Source organism: Cygnus atratus, chromosome 10 (genome assembly GCF_013377495.2).
Source record: "Cygnus atratus isolate AKBS03 ecotype Queensland, Australia chromosome 10, CAtr_DNAZoo_HiC_assembly, whole genome shotgun sequence".
NCBI classification, from domain to species: Eukaryota; Metazoa; Chordata; class Aves; order Anseriformes; family Anatidae; genus Cygnus; species Cygnus atratus.
This window is the reverse complement of record NC_066371.1, coordinates 21568304-21582827: the sequence shown is the minus strand read 5'-3', so window position 1 is coordinate 21582827 and position 14524 is coordinate 21568304. Positions and strand designations below refer to the sequence as shown.

General features: G+C 49.3%; 1 protein-coding gene across 2 annotated transcripts; it reads left to right on the top strand.

Moving 5' to 3' along the window:
• Window positions 1–668: 668 nt before the first annotated feature.
• On the top strand, window positions 669–13202 carry WNT5A (Wnt family member 5A). Of its 2 annotated transcripts, none has more exons than XM_035558414.2 (5): window positions 669–1549; window positions 4329–4462; window positions 5629–5894; window positions 10760–11052; window positions 12542–13202. In XM_035558414.2, exons 1-5 carry the CDS (start codon window positions 1544–1546, stop codon window positions 12998–13000), a joined length of 1158 nt encoding a protein of 385 aa, XP_035414307.1. In that variant the 5' UTR covers window positions 669–1543; the 3' UTR covers window positions 13001–13202. The 2 variants fall into 2 exon arrangements, with proteins under 2 accessions (XP_035414307.1, XP_035414308.1); XM_035558415.2 differs by lacking the exon at window positions 669–1549 and adding an exon at window positions 3651–3921.
• Window positions 13203–14524: the final 1322 nt, after the last annotated feature.

The following is a 14524-nucleotide window of genomic DNA, read 5'->3' as shown; positions in this document are numbered from 1 at the left end:
TGTCAAGCGAGCCGCTCGCCAGGAATGCCGGTGCAGCCCCCTCCGGCTCGACCATGTGCGCTGCACATTGCGCGCACATGTGCGCGGGGGGAGCCTCCGCGGGGGCCACCCGGCACATCTCCGTCCTGGGGGGGTGTGTGTGCGCGCGCGTGCGTCCCCCCCCCCCAGGATAAGCAGCGGGGCGGCCGCGGGGGGCACCGCTGCCGCGGGGAGGTCGGCCGGGGAGGCTGGATGCTGCGGGGAAGGAGACCGCGCAGCAGTACCCGGCGGGGCCGGGGGCATCCCCCCCCGGGCCTCGAAGCGGCCGCAGCAGCCCTGTCGATCCCCGCCCGCCCCGGGGCTGCAGCGGCGTCCCGCTCGCTGCCATACAGCTTTAAAATCCAGCACTGGCTGCAATAGGTCGGCTCCGAGCGCATGCGCTCCGCTGGAAGTTTTTCGGCTGCCGTTGGCTCTCCAACTTTTTTTTTTTATTTTTCATTCTTCCTTTTTTTTTTTTTTTAGCAGTTTTAAGCAGGGGGGTAAAGAGGAGAGAGGGAGAGACCCGGGGGGAGCCGGGCCGGCTGCAGCGGGCGGGGGGCAGAGCCGAGGAGGACGGGCCGCCCTCGCCGCCCCGCGTCGCTCGCTGCCCGGCGCTGGGGGCTTCTGCCCACGATGGATTGGGGGAGCCGCAGCTCCTGAAGCCCCGGACTTCTCCCCTCCCCCGGCCCCTACTCGCCTTGCAGGATCAGTTGCCCCCCTAAGACAGATACACGCGTGCATAAGGGTCCCCCTCCCCCTTCCTTGGTTGTGCAGAAACCTTTTTTTTTTTTTTTTAAAGTTGGGCTCTTTTTTTTGACTTTTTTTTTTTCCCCCTTTCCTTCTGTGCGTAAAATGGAGGGAGCCAGCCCGAGGATGGCTCTGCAGCCGCGGACGCCCGGCTCCGCAGCTCCCAGCCTTTAAGCGAAGCGAAGGGGGGCGGCCGGGGGGGGGAGCCCTGCGCCCGCTCGGCTCCGCTCGTCCCCCCCTCACCCGGTCCGCGCGGGGCCGCGCAGGGTGCGCGCCGCCGGGGGCCGGGTGGGAGCGCGGGGAGCCCCGCGGCGGCACCACCTGGGCTGGTGGGACGGATCGTCGCCCGCGGCGCTTTCGCTGCCGCTTGTGAAGATTTTTTTATTTGCTTCCGCGCAATCACGCCCACGGGCGCTGTGTGCGTGTGTTGGGTTGGCTTTTTTTTTTGTTTGTTTGGCTTTTTTTTTTCCTCCTTCTTCTGGTGGTGGAAAGCCCTAATTACTGCGATTGCTGATGGACCTTGGAAAGAAGGCTGCACTGGTGCCCCGCTCCGCAGTCGGACACGCTCAGCCTGCGCCGGACAGCGCGGCCGCTCCGCCGCCCCCCGCCAGCTCCGCGGCCCCCGCGCTCCCCCGGCAGCCGCCGCCGCCGCCGTCCGCTGCCTGGGAGGGAGGATACCGCCCGGCTCCTGCGAGCCAGGATTTTACTTTCGCCTCGCCCTTTCCCCCCCTGCTCTGCTTGGATTACTTGGCTGCTCTCGCTCGGTGATCCCGCGGCGATGGAGGTGAGTCCGTGCGGGGCCGGGAGCCCCCGCACCCACGGGGGGCGCGCAGGGCGGGCGGCACCTCCGCGGGGTGCGGGACCCCGGCCGCGGGGCGCCCCTCGCCCAACCCCCCCGAGCCGCCGCCGGGAGCTCCCACCTCTGCGCCCTCACTCGCTGCTCCCCGCCTGGAAAAAAGCTCCTTGATTTTTCCTTTTTTTTTTTTTTTTTTTTCATTCTGTTTTTCAATTTTCCCCCTGAAGAGAAGCTGCCCGCCGCAAGGACACTTGCTGGGCAGGCTCTGCCCGCCGCGTCCCGGTGCATCTCTCTGGCAGCGGCTCCCAAGGCGAGTTAAAGACATCTTTCCAAACTTCCCAAACTTTCCTGAGGAGGATCGCTATGGAGGACCTCAACGTCGGCGCTAATGGTGGCCTGTACCTTTAAGGAGAGCTGGCTGGGGGCCAGCGGAGGACCCGGAGTCACCCCCCCTCCTTCCCCCCCTTTTAATTTTATTCTAAGTTTCTGGAGATTATCACTCTGCATCTGCAGAGGGTCCCGCCTGGGTCAGAGCGGAGGAGCGAGGCTCCTCGGGTCCCCTCGGCGCTGCGAGGACTCCATGTTGGAAAGCCTGTTGGCTTTTTGTTGTTTGTTTGTTTTTAATTGTCAGTTGGATGCTAAATCGGTTGCACTCGGAGGGTCACGGAGAGTTCAGCAGGGCCGGGGAACGAGGCTCTCCCCCGGGCCGGGGGTGCGCGGCCGGCCCCGGGGAGCCGCGGCCGGGAGCCGGGCTGGGAGACGGGGTGCGCCCGGCTCCCCGACCGCCCGGAGGGGCTGCCAAAGCCGCGGCCGGGAGCAGGGGGCGACCGGGGGGGGCTTCCCTGCGGAGCCGGCCCGCGGTTTACAGCCCCCCGGAGCCGGGGCTCTGGGTGCCGCCTTCCCGCAGGTAGTGCTCCCAGAAAACCAGATGCCTTCGCAGGCTTTCCAGACACCCCGTGTAAAACAGGATCACAGGCGAGCCCGCGGCTGCAGGATCTGTAAAAGCCTCCCTTTTCATCTCAGCAAAGAGCAATGGCTCCGCATGGGGTGCATTAAATACCCAAAACCAATCTCGGCGGCCCTACAAAGTTGAAAACGGTGCCTCACACTCCTGATAGCCAATACAGCCGGCGAATTCCGCCCTACCTTTTTCTTTCTTTTTTTTTTTTTTTCCTCTTTTTGTTTTTGATGGCAGCTTGTCAGCCGGAGGGGCCGGACCCCCGGGCGCAGGTGCCTCCTCCCGCTTGGCCTCGCCGCCTCGGGAGGGCGAGGAGGGCGACAACGGCCCGCTGCGGGCCGGGAGGTGCCGTCGGAGGGGCAGCAACCGCCCGGCCCCAACGCCTCCCGGGGCGAGGCCGCCCCCTGTTGGGAGCGGGGCGCCAGGGCTCCCCGGGGGCCGCCGGGCCGGGGCTGGGGGCTCAGGGCTGCGGCAGGGCCCAAGGGGACACTCGGGTCCCTTAGAAGGGGAGGGCCGAGGCAGCGAGGCTTTGGCCCCAACGTCCCGGCCCCGCCGTCCCCCGCAGGCACCGAGCTGGGGGTCTCCGAACCGTGGCACTTCTGTGGTGTTAGCTTCAAAGCTCCTGGTTCAAAAACAGCAAAGCAAACCGAGAAAAACCCCAAAACACCACCACACCTTGGCGTTTGGGTGCCGCAGCGAGCTCCAGCCACACCTTGCCCAGCCCCGGCTCTCGCACCTCTCCCGGCACCGCCGGGGTCCTGCTGCCGGACCCCGGGCCCCGCCGCGGGCAGCAAGGAGCCGGGACCACCCCCCCCCGAGCTGTGCAGCCCCCCCAGGGGGCGGCCAGGGCCGGGGAGGCTTCGCCCGGGGCTACGCGGGCTGCCGGCTGCCCTTCCCCACGCGTGTCCAGGCAGGTTCCGTGGCAGCCCCAGTCTTCTCCCGACCCTTCGCAAACAGAAAGAAATTAGAATTAAGAACACCTTTGCTTCGGCGTTAAGGGCTTTTTGAGAATGAATAGGGAGCCCCCAAGTGTCGAAATGTCTTTTTTTTTTTTTTTTTTTTTTCCTCCCTTCCAAGGGGAGGGGAAATAAAAAAACTTGAATGGCACTGTTTAGCGAGTTAAAGAGTCCCGTGTGAGGACGCAGGCGGAGATCGCGGGACCTGTCGGGGGAAGCGTTTGGCTCCCCAGCCGGCCTCCTACTCGCTGTGGGGCCGCCGCTTGGGGCTCCTTGCCATCCCCCCCCCCCCCCCCCCCCCGGGCCAGCGACCCCAACCCCGACCCCAACCGGTCTGGGCGCTGCCGTCGGGGCTGTCACCGCAGCGCCAGCGCAGAGCGGGGGCTGCGGGGACCGGCTCCCCTCCGTCCCGCTCGGATGCTGACTCCGGAGCGGGAAGCAATGGGGTAATGCCCGGCACTGGGGCAGCGGGGGGAGCAGGGACGGGACCCCCGGGACCCCTCCGTGGCCGCCCCGTCCCGTCCCGTCCCGGGCAGGGTGCGGGGGGCGGCGGGGCAGGGGCCAGGCGGCACGGGTCGCCGTGCGGCCGCCCCGGGAAGGCGGTGTCCAGGTTTGGGGGAGCGTGGGTGGGTTCTGGAAGGGTTTGGGGGAGCGTGGGTGGGTTCTGGCCGGGGGTGGGTTGTGCCCGCTGGCGCGGCAGCCGCGACCTGGCACCGAAGCCCCGGCGGGGAGAAGGGCAGGCGAGTCAGCGTCAAGTTAAAAGGGGCCCGGATACTTCCGTTGTTTAAACTTGAATGCTCGAAAATGGTCTGAGAAGCAATAAACAATCTGATCCTTTTTCTCCCCCCTCTAGAAATCCACTGCAGTATTAATCCAAGGAGGTGCTTTGGGGACAGTTGGCAGTACAATGGCTTCTCAGTACCTCATAGTGGCTCTGGCCATCTTCTCCTCTTTTACCCAGGTTGTAATAGAAGCCAGCTCTTGGTGGTAAGCATCTCGTATCGACTTGATTTTAAAAGGGGGAGTCAAGTTTTGCTTGATTAAATGTCTATTTACTTCGTATGTGCTTTGTTTCTGGGGGAGCAGCGCATGAAGGAGACGGCAGGGGAGTCGTGTTTTAGCTGTAATACGTTGTGTAGTAAAATGAACGTGTTTCTGGAGCAAACAGAATTGTGTAGGATCTCGTGTTGTAAAACTCAGTTTTTTAGAACGGTTTAAAGTAGATTCTCTTTGGGTTTGACCATCTTTAAATTTCTAGAATTGCATTCTTTTAAAGGAGTCATTTCAACTCCTGTAGACTAGATTTTTTTATGTATAAAAGAAAATATGGAATTACCACTGAAAAACTCTATTAGATTAAAATTTAGGTTTGAAGTTTTCCAATAAGCTTAATGCTTAAATGCTTATAAATATATTTTGTTACCAAAAAAGTACATTTTTGTTTTTGTTTTGGCAAATTATCTGTTTCTCTACAGTGTACGATGTGGGGAGTTCTTGAAATGGGTGTTTCTCCGCTGTTTCAATTGATCCTGTTGAGATTAATAGCCACTTTCTAATTGAAATATTGTGTGAAAAGTACTTTAAGAATTAAGAAAACAAAGTTGATTTTGTTTACGATGATTATACTTGCCTCTGTTTTTCTGTGTCATTTGGAAGAAGCTGGAAGTAGTCTATAGCAAGTTTCCAACTTCTGGCATGTTAAAGGTTTCCCTGTTTGTTTATGATAGAACAGATTGAAAATCCAGACCTAAATCTAAAATATGTGTTAATATAGAGTGGGTTTGGGGGGCTTTTTTTGTTTTTGCTTTAATGTATTTTCTGGCCTTGCTGCTGTTTGTGGCTTCTGTTATTTTTACTACGTCCATTTGAGCTAGTGAAAGATTGCCTAGTGCAAGTCTTCCAAGTCTGTGTCTTACTTCAGTCCCTAATGTATGGTGATAACCACATGGATAGGATATAATAACTTCTGTGCTGTCTTTAAAATAAGTTTCATATTTATGTGTTCTTTGTTGTGTTTTTTTTTTTTGTTGTTAATTTTTTCCTCATCTTGATAGCAAAAACAGGAGGCTCAATGCTTATAAACAATACAGTTCTGTTTGGGATTTATAGACTTTTTGTCTTCTCTTTATTAATCGAAATTTTTCTTTATGCAGGTCTTTAGGGATGAACCCTATGAACCCCATGAACCCTGTTCAGATGTCAGAGGTATACATAATAGGAGCCCAGCCACTATGTAGCCAGCTAGCAGGGCTTTCCCAAGGACAGAAGAAACTCTGCCAGTTGTATCAGGACCATATGCAGTTCATTGGAGAGGGTGCAAAGACCGGCATTAAGGAATGCCAGTATCAGTTCAGACATAGAAGATGGAATTGCAGCACTGTGGACAACAACTCTGTTTTTGGCAGAGTCATGCAGATAGGTAGGAAGCAACATCTTTACGATTAAACTCTAGTCTAAGGATATGTATGACACATAATGTTCTGCACTTGAAGCTCTTGCCAGGTTCTTACTGCACACTGTATACAATCAAGTGTTTTTAAAAGTTGGCAAAGGAGTTAAATTATTTTTAGCTGGAGGTGATTTACCACCACTGTCCAGCCATGTCTGTTGGAAAACAAAGTAGGAATATACATCTGCATATGGGAATACACTAGAAAGGAAAATGTGTCCCTGGCATCTCCTTTTAGAAAACCTGAGACAAAATAAAGGCAATCTAAGAGAATTAAAAACAGCAGCGTCTTGTAAAATTAAAGATGTCCCTATCTAGTTCCAAAGTTAGTGGCTGCATAATAAATTGCTCTTGGTCTGGAGGTTAACTGAAAATTGCTGGTCTGTCTGTTAGTGTTTATAGGCAATTCCTTCTTGCTTATTTCCAGGTATGGTAACTTTTTTCTCTTTCTGAGGAAGCTAGGTTTGTGTTAAAAATAGCACGGCAGGGTAATCTCTTTGAAATCAGTTCTATCAGGGCAGAACGTGTGATTGTCCTTGCAACTTGCATTTGATGTAATCACGTAGCTGGTAGGAGAGACAGATTCCTGTTTAACTTCTTATTGCAATTTGGTGGGCACCCAACCCTTTCCCTATCAGATCGTCTTTGAAATGTGCTTCTCCAGTGTTCACGTGCTGCCTGCTTTTCCTGTCATTTAAGGAACTCGTTGTATTTTAAAGTCCTTGGCAAAATTTTAACTAGTGCTACTGAACTGGATCCATGGTGAAACCTTCCTCTGACTTCCCCAGGTCGGATTGCTGATACTGTGCAAGCAACTGGAAAAGCTCTGTTTCTCTGTGTGACAGTTTTGAACTTCTATGTTAGTGATCAGTGACTAACAAACTCAGCATTGCTTTTTACCTGGAGATCTAAAGAAAAGTTTTTATTTCAGCTTTTTTTCAGGCCTGCTTTAAAAAGGAGGGTTTTAAAATCAAATCCAAGCTAGGTTTATCAGTAAATGCATGAACTCCAGTAAAAGTTGAAGGAATACCATCAATTCATATTTGTTCTCAGTGTTTGTAAAAAGGAGTTTGTTTTTATTTGTCTGACAATCTCCAAATAAAATCTATTGCATAAAAGTATCTAATTGAAACAGCTGGTTTCAGACAAACAATCTTCCTTAGACTTTTTCCAAGCACAGTATTAACACCCCCCTGTAGAGTTTACTTTTTGCCCTACCTGAGCAGAAGTCTACTAGCATATGAAACATGAAAGAAAACTCTTTCTGTAGACCTTCCTGTTCTAATAGTCTAACAAATGCCAGCAAAATAATCTGTTTGAAATTTGGGCCTTCACCTTCCATCCCTTATTTATTATTCAAGCAAGTGAAAATTAGCTCAAGGGGACTACTGGTGTGAAGAAATGTACAGGATCAGGCCCGTGAGTTGAGGTGTCTGTCTCCCAGAAAAGAAGTTTCTGCCCTCCCAAAGTATGACAGATCTATTTAAAGTTGGTTTCTTTCAAGTTAAATAACTTTGCCGCACCCTTCTCCTGAATATGACTGCGTTAGCTGATGTCTACACAGCAATTTATCATGTAATTAAGCCACTTACTCTAATTGCAGATGGAAGCAAGGTTAATGGCCGTATTCAAGAGTTAAAGATCCTAAAGAGTGTATTCGTTGAGAACAAGAAAGGTGTTGTCGGTACCAGTTGTATTATTTCATGCTGACCTTTCGGTAATGACCAGCTGCTCGTCCTCTGAGTGGAAGGAAAAATGGGTACTTTTAGAGCCTCATCCAATTTAACTTCAGCCTGCCTTATGCTGACTTGTCGAAGGCCGTCAGCATTTCCTTACTCTCACCAATGTGAGAAGATTGTAGCCGGGGACTGAATGCACGTAGTTTGGGAGGATTTTGTCATCCGAGCGAATGCTCTTTCTGGTTGTGCACAGAAGAGCGCCTAAGCAAAGCACTGACTGACAACGCAGTAATTACTGCAGCACATAAATGGACAGTCTTTCTTCCAGGATTTATCTGGCAAAGTTAGCTAAAGCTGTACAAATAAACCCAGCACTGGGTTTGGAAACTTGCTCTGTGGCTTATTGAACTGCAGAGTGTCAGGGCTTTTGTTCTTTGCTGATGGTTCCCAGGTCAGGCTGTGGTCCTCGCTGCCTTCCCCGCCTTGCGCCATCTCCTGGCTCTGTGGCAAGCCCGGGGCTGGCAGCACTTGGGCTTTCAAACAGCAAAGTGCTAACATGAAGTAAAATAACTGGATCCTCCCCCAGCAGCTCGCTGGAGTTGGGGTCCAGGCTATTCATGCCTGCTGCCTGATGCTGAATGCTTTTAAAATACAGGACAAAGAACATTTTGTATCTTATGGTCAGGTATATATATAAAAAAAAGTTCTGTTATTGCAGAACTATTCATATCAAGTGATATATCAAGGTTCAGCTCCTTGCTATGTGGGTGGCTTCCTACAGAGTATGGATGTTGAACAGTTCCATTTCTATGTTTTGTATATGGGAGAGAAGGGACTCAAATGTGTTTGGAATGTGTGTTTCCTTGCCATGGCTACAATGGAGGGAAATGCTGGCGTGTGGGAAAAGACAGATTGGACAGTGAAGGAAAGCACAGTTGTGCCTAAAGACTTAAAAATAAATAAATAATAGAAAATTTAGAGTGACTTGTCCATGTGGAACCGTCACCCTTCATGCATTGCTGGGGTTGATGACTTCAGGCAGTGATGACTTGCAGCCTGTGGGGGCTTGAAGTCTGCTTCAGCACTTGATGTTATTTTATAATTTGCTTAAATGCTCACGGAGGGAGCTTGGGGGCAACTCGCTTTTCTGTACCCCAGCATTTTCTTCTCTGTCCCACTAAAAACAAGTTCTTTAAAATACACTCTGAGATAATAATTCATATTAATAATAATAAAAAAGTTAGCTTTATGGGATTAAATCCTGCAATAAACAGTATCGTTAACCATGTGAAAGCACAAGCTAACTAAACATGAAAAAGAATAAAATGGAACGGAAGAGGCGAGTCCTGTGGTCCGAAGCAGACCATGTTTCTTTCCTCTAAATCTAGTGGAAATTTTGCTTAAGGAATTAATCCAGAAATGTGTGTTACAGAACAAACGGGAATGTTAAAATCTGTATGAGGTTCCCCCCGCTATAGTTTGCGTTAAACGCAAGGCATAAGTCAGCACATAAAGCCAAGTCTTTTTTTAACCAAAAAAGGCTGCTCCTGTAACCCTTTATACCCATAATTCATGTAAGTACTTTCCCAAGCAGGTGTCAGGGAGAATGGAGCATTGTAAGTAGGGGGCAAAGTGCTTCTCATCTTCCTTAAATGTGATCTTTCCCAACATGAGACTTTTGATTTTTCCCATTTAGAAACAGCATCTATTACTAGAATTAATCCAGTGGATGACAGCTGTTATATTAACAAAGCTGCTCTGAGTGTAGTGTCATCTTGATGTTAAATATGGACCAGACTGTGAATTATTTATGTTCCAGAAGTGCTCAAAAGATCCTATTAGATTTGGCCTATTATGGTAGGCCTTGTACAAACAGCTTCTGCCTCAAAATATTGCTGCCTAAATACATAGGATATGTCCAAAATGCAGCCTCTTAGAGCCCTAATTTTACGAAGGCCCATGCTGTTCCCTGAGAAACTTGTAAAATTAAGATTGGAAACTAGCTTGATCTATTGATTAGAATAAAGATTAGGAATAGAATTTAACTCATATAAATTGAAAATAACAAGATTATAGTTAGTCTATTCTTAGTCATTCTGGGAATCTTTCTTGGAAAAGACCCAGTGGGATGCTGTATCTTAAGATGAAAAGCAAACTGCAAGTGGGATCTCTGGTACAAGTTTTGTAGGGTGTTGTTTTTTGTTGTTGTTTGTTTGTTATTTTGGCTTGTTTTTGAAAGCCCTTCTACTTTCATTCAAAACTTGTGGCATTCTTGGAAAAGAGGGAAATTCAGGCTCTATGTAAACGTGTTTTTAGATACCATCAAGAGGGTGCTACTTAGCCAAGTCTTGCATTGTTGGGATTGTAACTTTTTCTTCCCCAAATTTGAAACTTGAGGTTTTAAAGGCATTTAAGGGCACCAGATACAGAATAAGACTTTCAAGGCCTGCTTGTGCCATGGGTTTTTTCTTTCCTGTAATTGGTAGAAACAATTGTCCATAGATTCACCTACCTGCCACATTGACAGGAGCTGGAGTGCTGGGCACTGAGCAGCTCGGGTTGTTTGTTAGGTTTGTTAGCCTCCTAGAGAAGTGGCTTGTGTGCAGAGTGAGAAGTGGCGTGTAATTCTGCTGTGCATTTCTTTTGATACCAGGAGGCTTTGTAAAATGCTATAACTTTAAGTAAATCGGAGCAAGGGGGAGAAGTGCATAAATCATCTTTGAGAAGTAGTAATTTAAGAACCAGGCCTTTTAAAAGTTGCATTTACCATCTCCCTTTTCTGAAGGGCAGGGAGCCTACTTCCCTCCTCTCCTCTCCCCTCCCCGCCCCAGCAGGCAGGGCTGCCATGGCCTGGCTGGTGGCCTGCTCAGGGCCGCTGCCCTGCCACATCCCTCCTCCCAGCTCCATGCCTTCCCCAGTGCCAACAAGAGGCAACTGCTCCTCACAAACACCTCATGTGCTCCTGTGGGATTGAGGATGGGGTTCATTTGCTGGGGTTGTTTTTAGAGTAGAGATTTTTGGAGGAGCACTGTTCAAGGTTACTCTGCCCTTCAGTAGGAGAATGAGTTTTGGAGGCTCCTGGAGGGTTCAGTCCCCTGGGTGGGCTGGGGTGGTGGATGAAGGTCCTCCCGTAACACCGCTCATCTTTCCGTGCAGGCAGCCGGGAGACGGCGTTCACCTATGCGGTGAGCGCGGCTGGAGTGGTCAACGCCATGAGCCGCGCCTGCAGGGAGGGCGAGCTTTCCTCCTGCGGCTGCAGCCGGGCTGCGCGGCCCAAGGACCTGCCCCGGGACTGGCTGTGGGGTGGCTGCGGGGACAACATTGAGTATGGATACCGCTTCGCCAAGGAGTTCGTTGACGCCCGGGAGCGGGAGAGAGTTTACCAGAGAGGTTCCTACGAGAGTGCCCGGATCATGATGAACCTGCACAACAACGAGGCCGGGAGGAGAGTAAGTCCCTCTTCCCCCCCGCGTCCCTCCCTTTGGGGAAAGCCTGGGAGGTCGTCTGCCACCAAGCTTGTCTCCGTTTCAATAGGCAAGACAAGAAAATAGAAAATGCAGGTATAGGTGGGTGAAGAGCGTATGAATTTATGTTGCTCTTGGTTGCCTTTCCCATGGAAGGACTGGGACCGGAGTGGGTTGCATTTTCCTCCACGCTGGTTCAGTAGAAGTGCCTAACACGCTGCACACTTTCTGTACAATTTTATTAGTTTGTGTTTCCAGCTGGCGCCGTGTGTGCTAGAGAGAAGAGGGATGCACTGAGCCTCACCGTTTGGAATAGTGCTGTAGGATTGTTCCCACTTTTTTTTCCTGCTTTGAGGATGCAAAAAGCTCCTCCATATTATTAGAAAACATCATCTTCTATGGTTAAACATGTCTTTATGGTTTCTTTAATCTCAAGAATGCCGTAAATGAACGGGTGTAAACTTTTTTTTAATAGTCTGAATATGAAGAGCCAAAATCATTATTTTCCTAGAGCTTGACGTGCCAGAAATAGTCGGCTGGAGACTTTACACTTGTGTTTTAAGGTGAAGAAGGATGAAAGATAATTGAAAATTAATAGTATTTAAATGTGAGAGGAGGGTGTCTGAAAGCAGTGGACAGGCCAATTTACCATTAGTGAGAAGAAAAATGACACTTTCACGGTTGCTTATGGAGACTAGCAGCTTTTTCCTTCCTCAGCCTCATCTTTGCAGTGCCATTTGGCAGCGCTGAGACTTTCTGTAACTGCTGGGTGGAAGTTGTCTACGGTATCATCTAATGTGTCAGACCCCAGGATTTTTGGGGCACCGTCAACACTGACTCTCATTTCTATTTGTACAGGGCAAATGAGTGATATTTCCCTGCCAAAGCTTTGTAAAGAGGATATTGCTGTGTAGCTCTGTCTTCCACCCATAGGTGTTTGGGGCTTTCTTCTTGGATGAAGTCTCTATTGCAGAGCAGTATTTGGGATAGGAGGAGAATGCTGAGCCAAGAGTAGACAATCAGCTGCAGCTGAGCCAGGAACAAGAGGAATCTTAACTCTTTCCCTAATTGAAGCCTCAAGCTGAGATCGATAGAGAGAGTAACTCGGATAGAAAATAAAGGGATGTTTTACATTTCTCAATGAAACAGCAAAATCCTTTGCTGGCGTGAGAGCAAATTCCTAAAATTTGAATGCAGCATGACTGATGCTGCTGTCTGGTCTGTGTGTGTGCTGCTATGGCTGTATGTGTGGTGGGGAGAGGCTGGCAAAAACTCTCCCTTCTCCCTTGCCCCCTTGTCTGGGTTAACAAGGGTGCATGGGGTGAGCTTGTACTCTGCCCTCCCACTGTATTGCAGGAGGGAGGAGGATGCTAGGAGAAGGGGGAAGGGGACAGAGAAATGAGGTGCGTAAATGCTGTCACAGTTACGCTAATCTTTCACCATCTTTTCTCCTTTCTCGCCCTGCCTTCTCCAGACTGTGTACAACCTGGCTGATGTGGCCTGTAAATGCCACGGTGTCTCTGGCTCCTGTAGCCTGAAGACCTGTTGGCTGCAGCTTGCCGATTTCCGCAAGGTAGGCGATGCCCTGAAGGAGAAATACGATAGTGCTGCTGCCATGAAACTCAACAGCCGGGGCAAGCTAGTGCAGGTGAACAGCCGCTTCAACGCACCCACTATCCACGACCTTGTCTACATCGATCCCAGCCCCGACTACTGTGTGCGCAATGAGAGCACTGGCTCCCTGGGTACCCAGGGCCGCCTTTGCAATAAAACCTCGGAGGGCATGGATGGCTGTGAACTCATGTGCTGCGGCCGGGGGTATGACCAGTTCAAGACGGTACAGCGAGAGCGCTGCCACTGCAAGTTCCACTGGTGCTGCTATGTTAAATGCAAGTTGTGCACAGAGATTGTGGACCAGTTTGTGTGCAAATAGGAGATGGACGAGGTGGGAGGAACTGTGGCCACCTGCCCGCAAGGGGTGCAGACCCCTCTCCCTTTCCACAGGACTATCTCCGCTTTATTTATAGAGTCCAACGAGTTGTTGTCTTCTTTTAAGGAAAAGAAAAAAAAAAGAAAAAAAAAGGGCAGGGGAAAGGAAAAATTAAAAAAAAAAAAAGAAAAAAAAAAAAGAAAAATGCAAAGGTTGCAAAGAGAAGTGCCTGGAACCCTCTCTGTGTCCATCCCAGAACTGTGTGCGGCTTATATTTTTGGCAATAATGGGGGAGAACCTGAGGATATTTATTTACAAAGTAAAACAAAAAAATTGACTTTTCTTTAAAATTATGGAGTAGTTTGAGGGGAAAATCCAACATATCCGAATTTAGTCCCATGGGACATAATACATGTGCAGTAGGCAGAGCAACCATGTAATGTGCTTGGGATGTTAGAACAATCCTTATGGATGTGAGGAACATACAGACCTGTCTGTGACTTCTAATTTCAGACACTAGTAGTTATCAAAATAGGGTATATAGAGCTGTTCAGTACAATTAGGGCTCTGTAAATAAGGGGTGGTATATTCATCATGAAGTGCAGTGTCAGTTGCATATCTGAATGTGCCCGCTTAAGTATGCGATGTCATTGGAGGGTAAAGAGCAAAGGATCATAAAGGCTTCAACTGCGCTATTCCTGACTCACTGAATTTGGCTCCAGAACCTACCGAGACCAAAAAAGCAAAAAGACACAAAAAGTCTGCCTTGATGAATAGCATAAATATTCCGCAAGGGAGAATTTGACCTTATTGGCTAATTGTGGCATTCAAGTATCTCATCTCACAGAGCAGCATATCGAGAGCCAACGAGGTGCTGGTTGTGTGGGGCACTGCAGCCTGGTGGGAGGGTGGCTGCGTACGTGCAGGCAGCGAAGTTGCAAGCTTGCAAAGTTGCAGTCTCCCAGCCTGGAAAGCCCTTTGAAAACAGAATTCCCCAAATTTGAAAATGCCTTAAAAATGGTGTAATAGCTGGCTATCTTTCGAAACACAGCTTGACAAATAACTTCTCTAATTTTATGAGAGAAAATAAATCATTAGATATCCACTCTTGGAATGATTAAATTTTTTTTTTTTTTTGCAGATTTTGGGAACGCTTTCACTTAAAGAGACAATAGTTTCATACTGTAATAACATTAACCGGCTATTATAGTTCAATGAAATGTTGCAGCAATACCAAATTTATCATTCTATGTCTTTAATACACATGCTTTAGGTAATATATAGCAGATATACACTACAACTGTTCAGACTATACGTGAGCAGTTACATATGTATGGGAAAACTGTGGTCTGCTGGTGTCTGATATTTCAAAGCTTTTTGTACATATATATTTTAATGATTTAAGAAATAATAAAACTTCTAAATTACAGGGGCAGTTCATCCCCCATTTTCTTTTCCAGATCTCTTCAGGTTTGTCGATGAATCTAACTTTTTTAATTATTATTATTTTTGAGAGCCTTTATAATT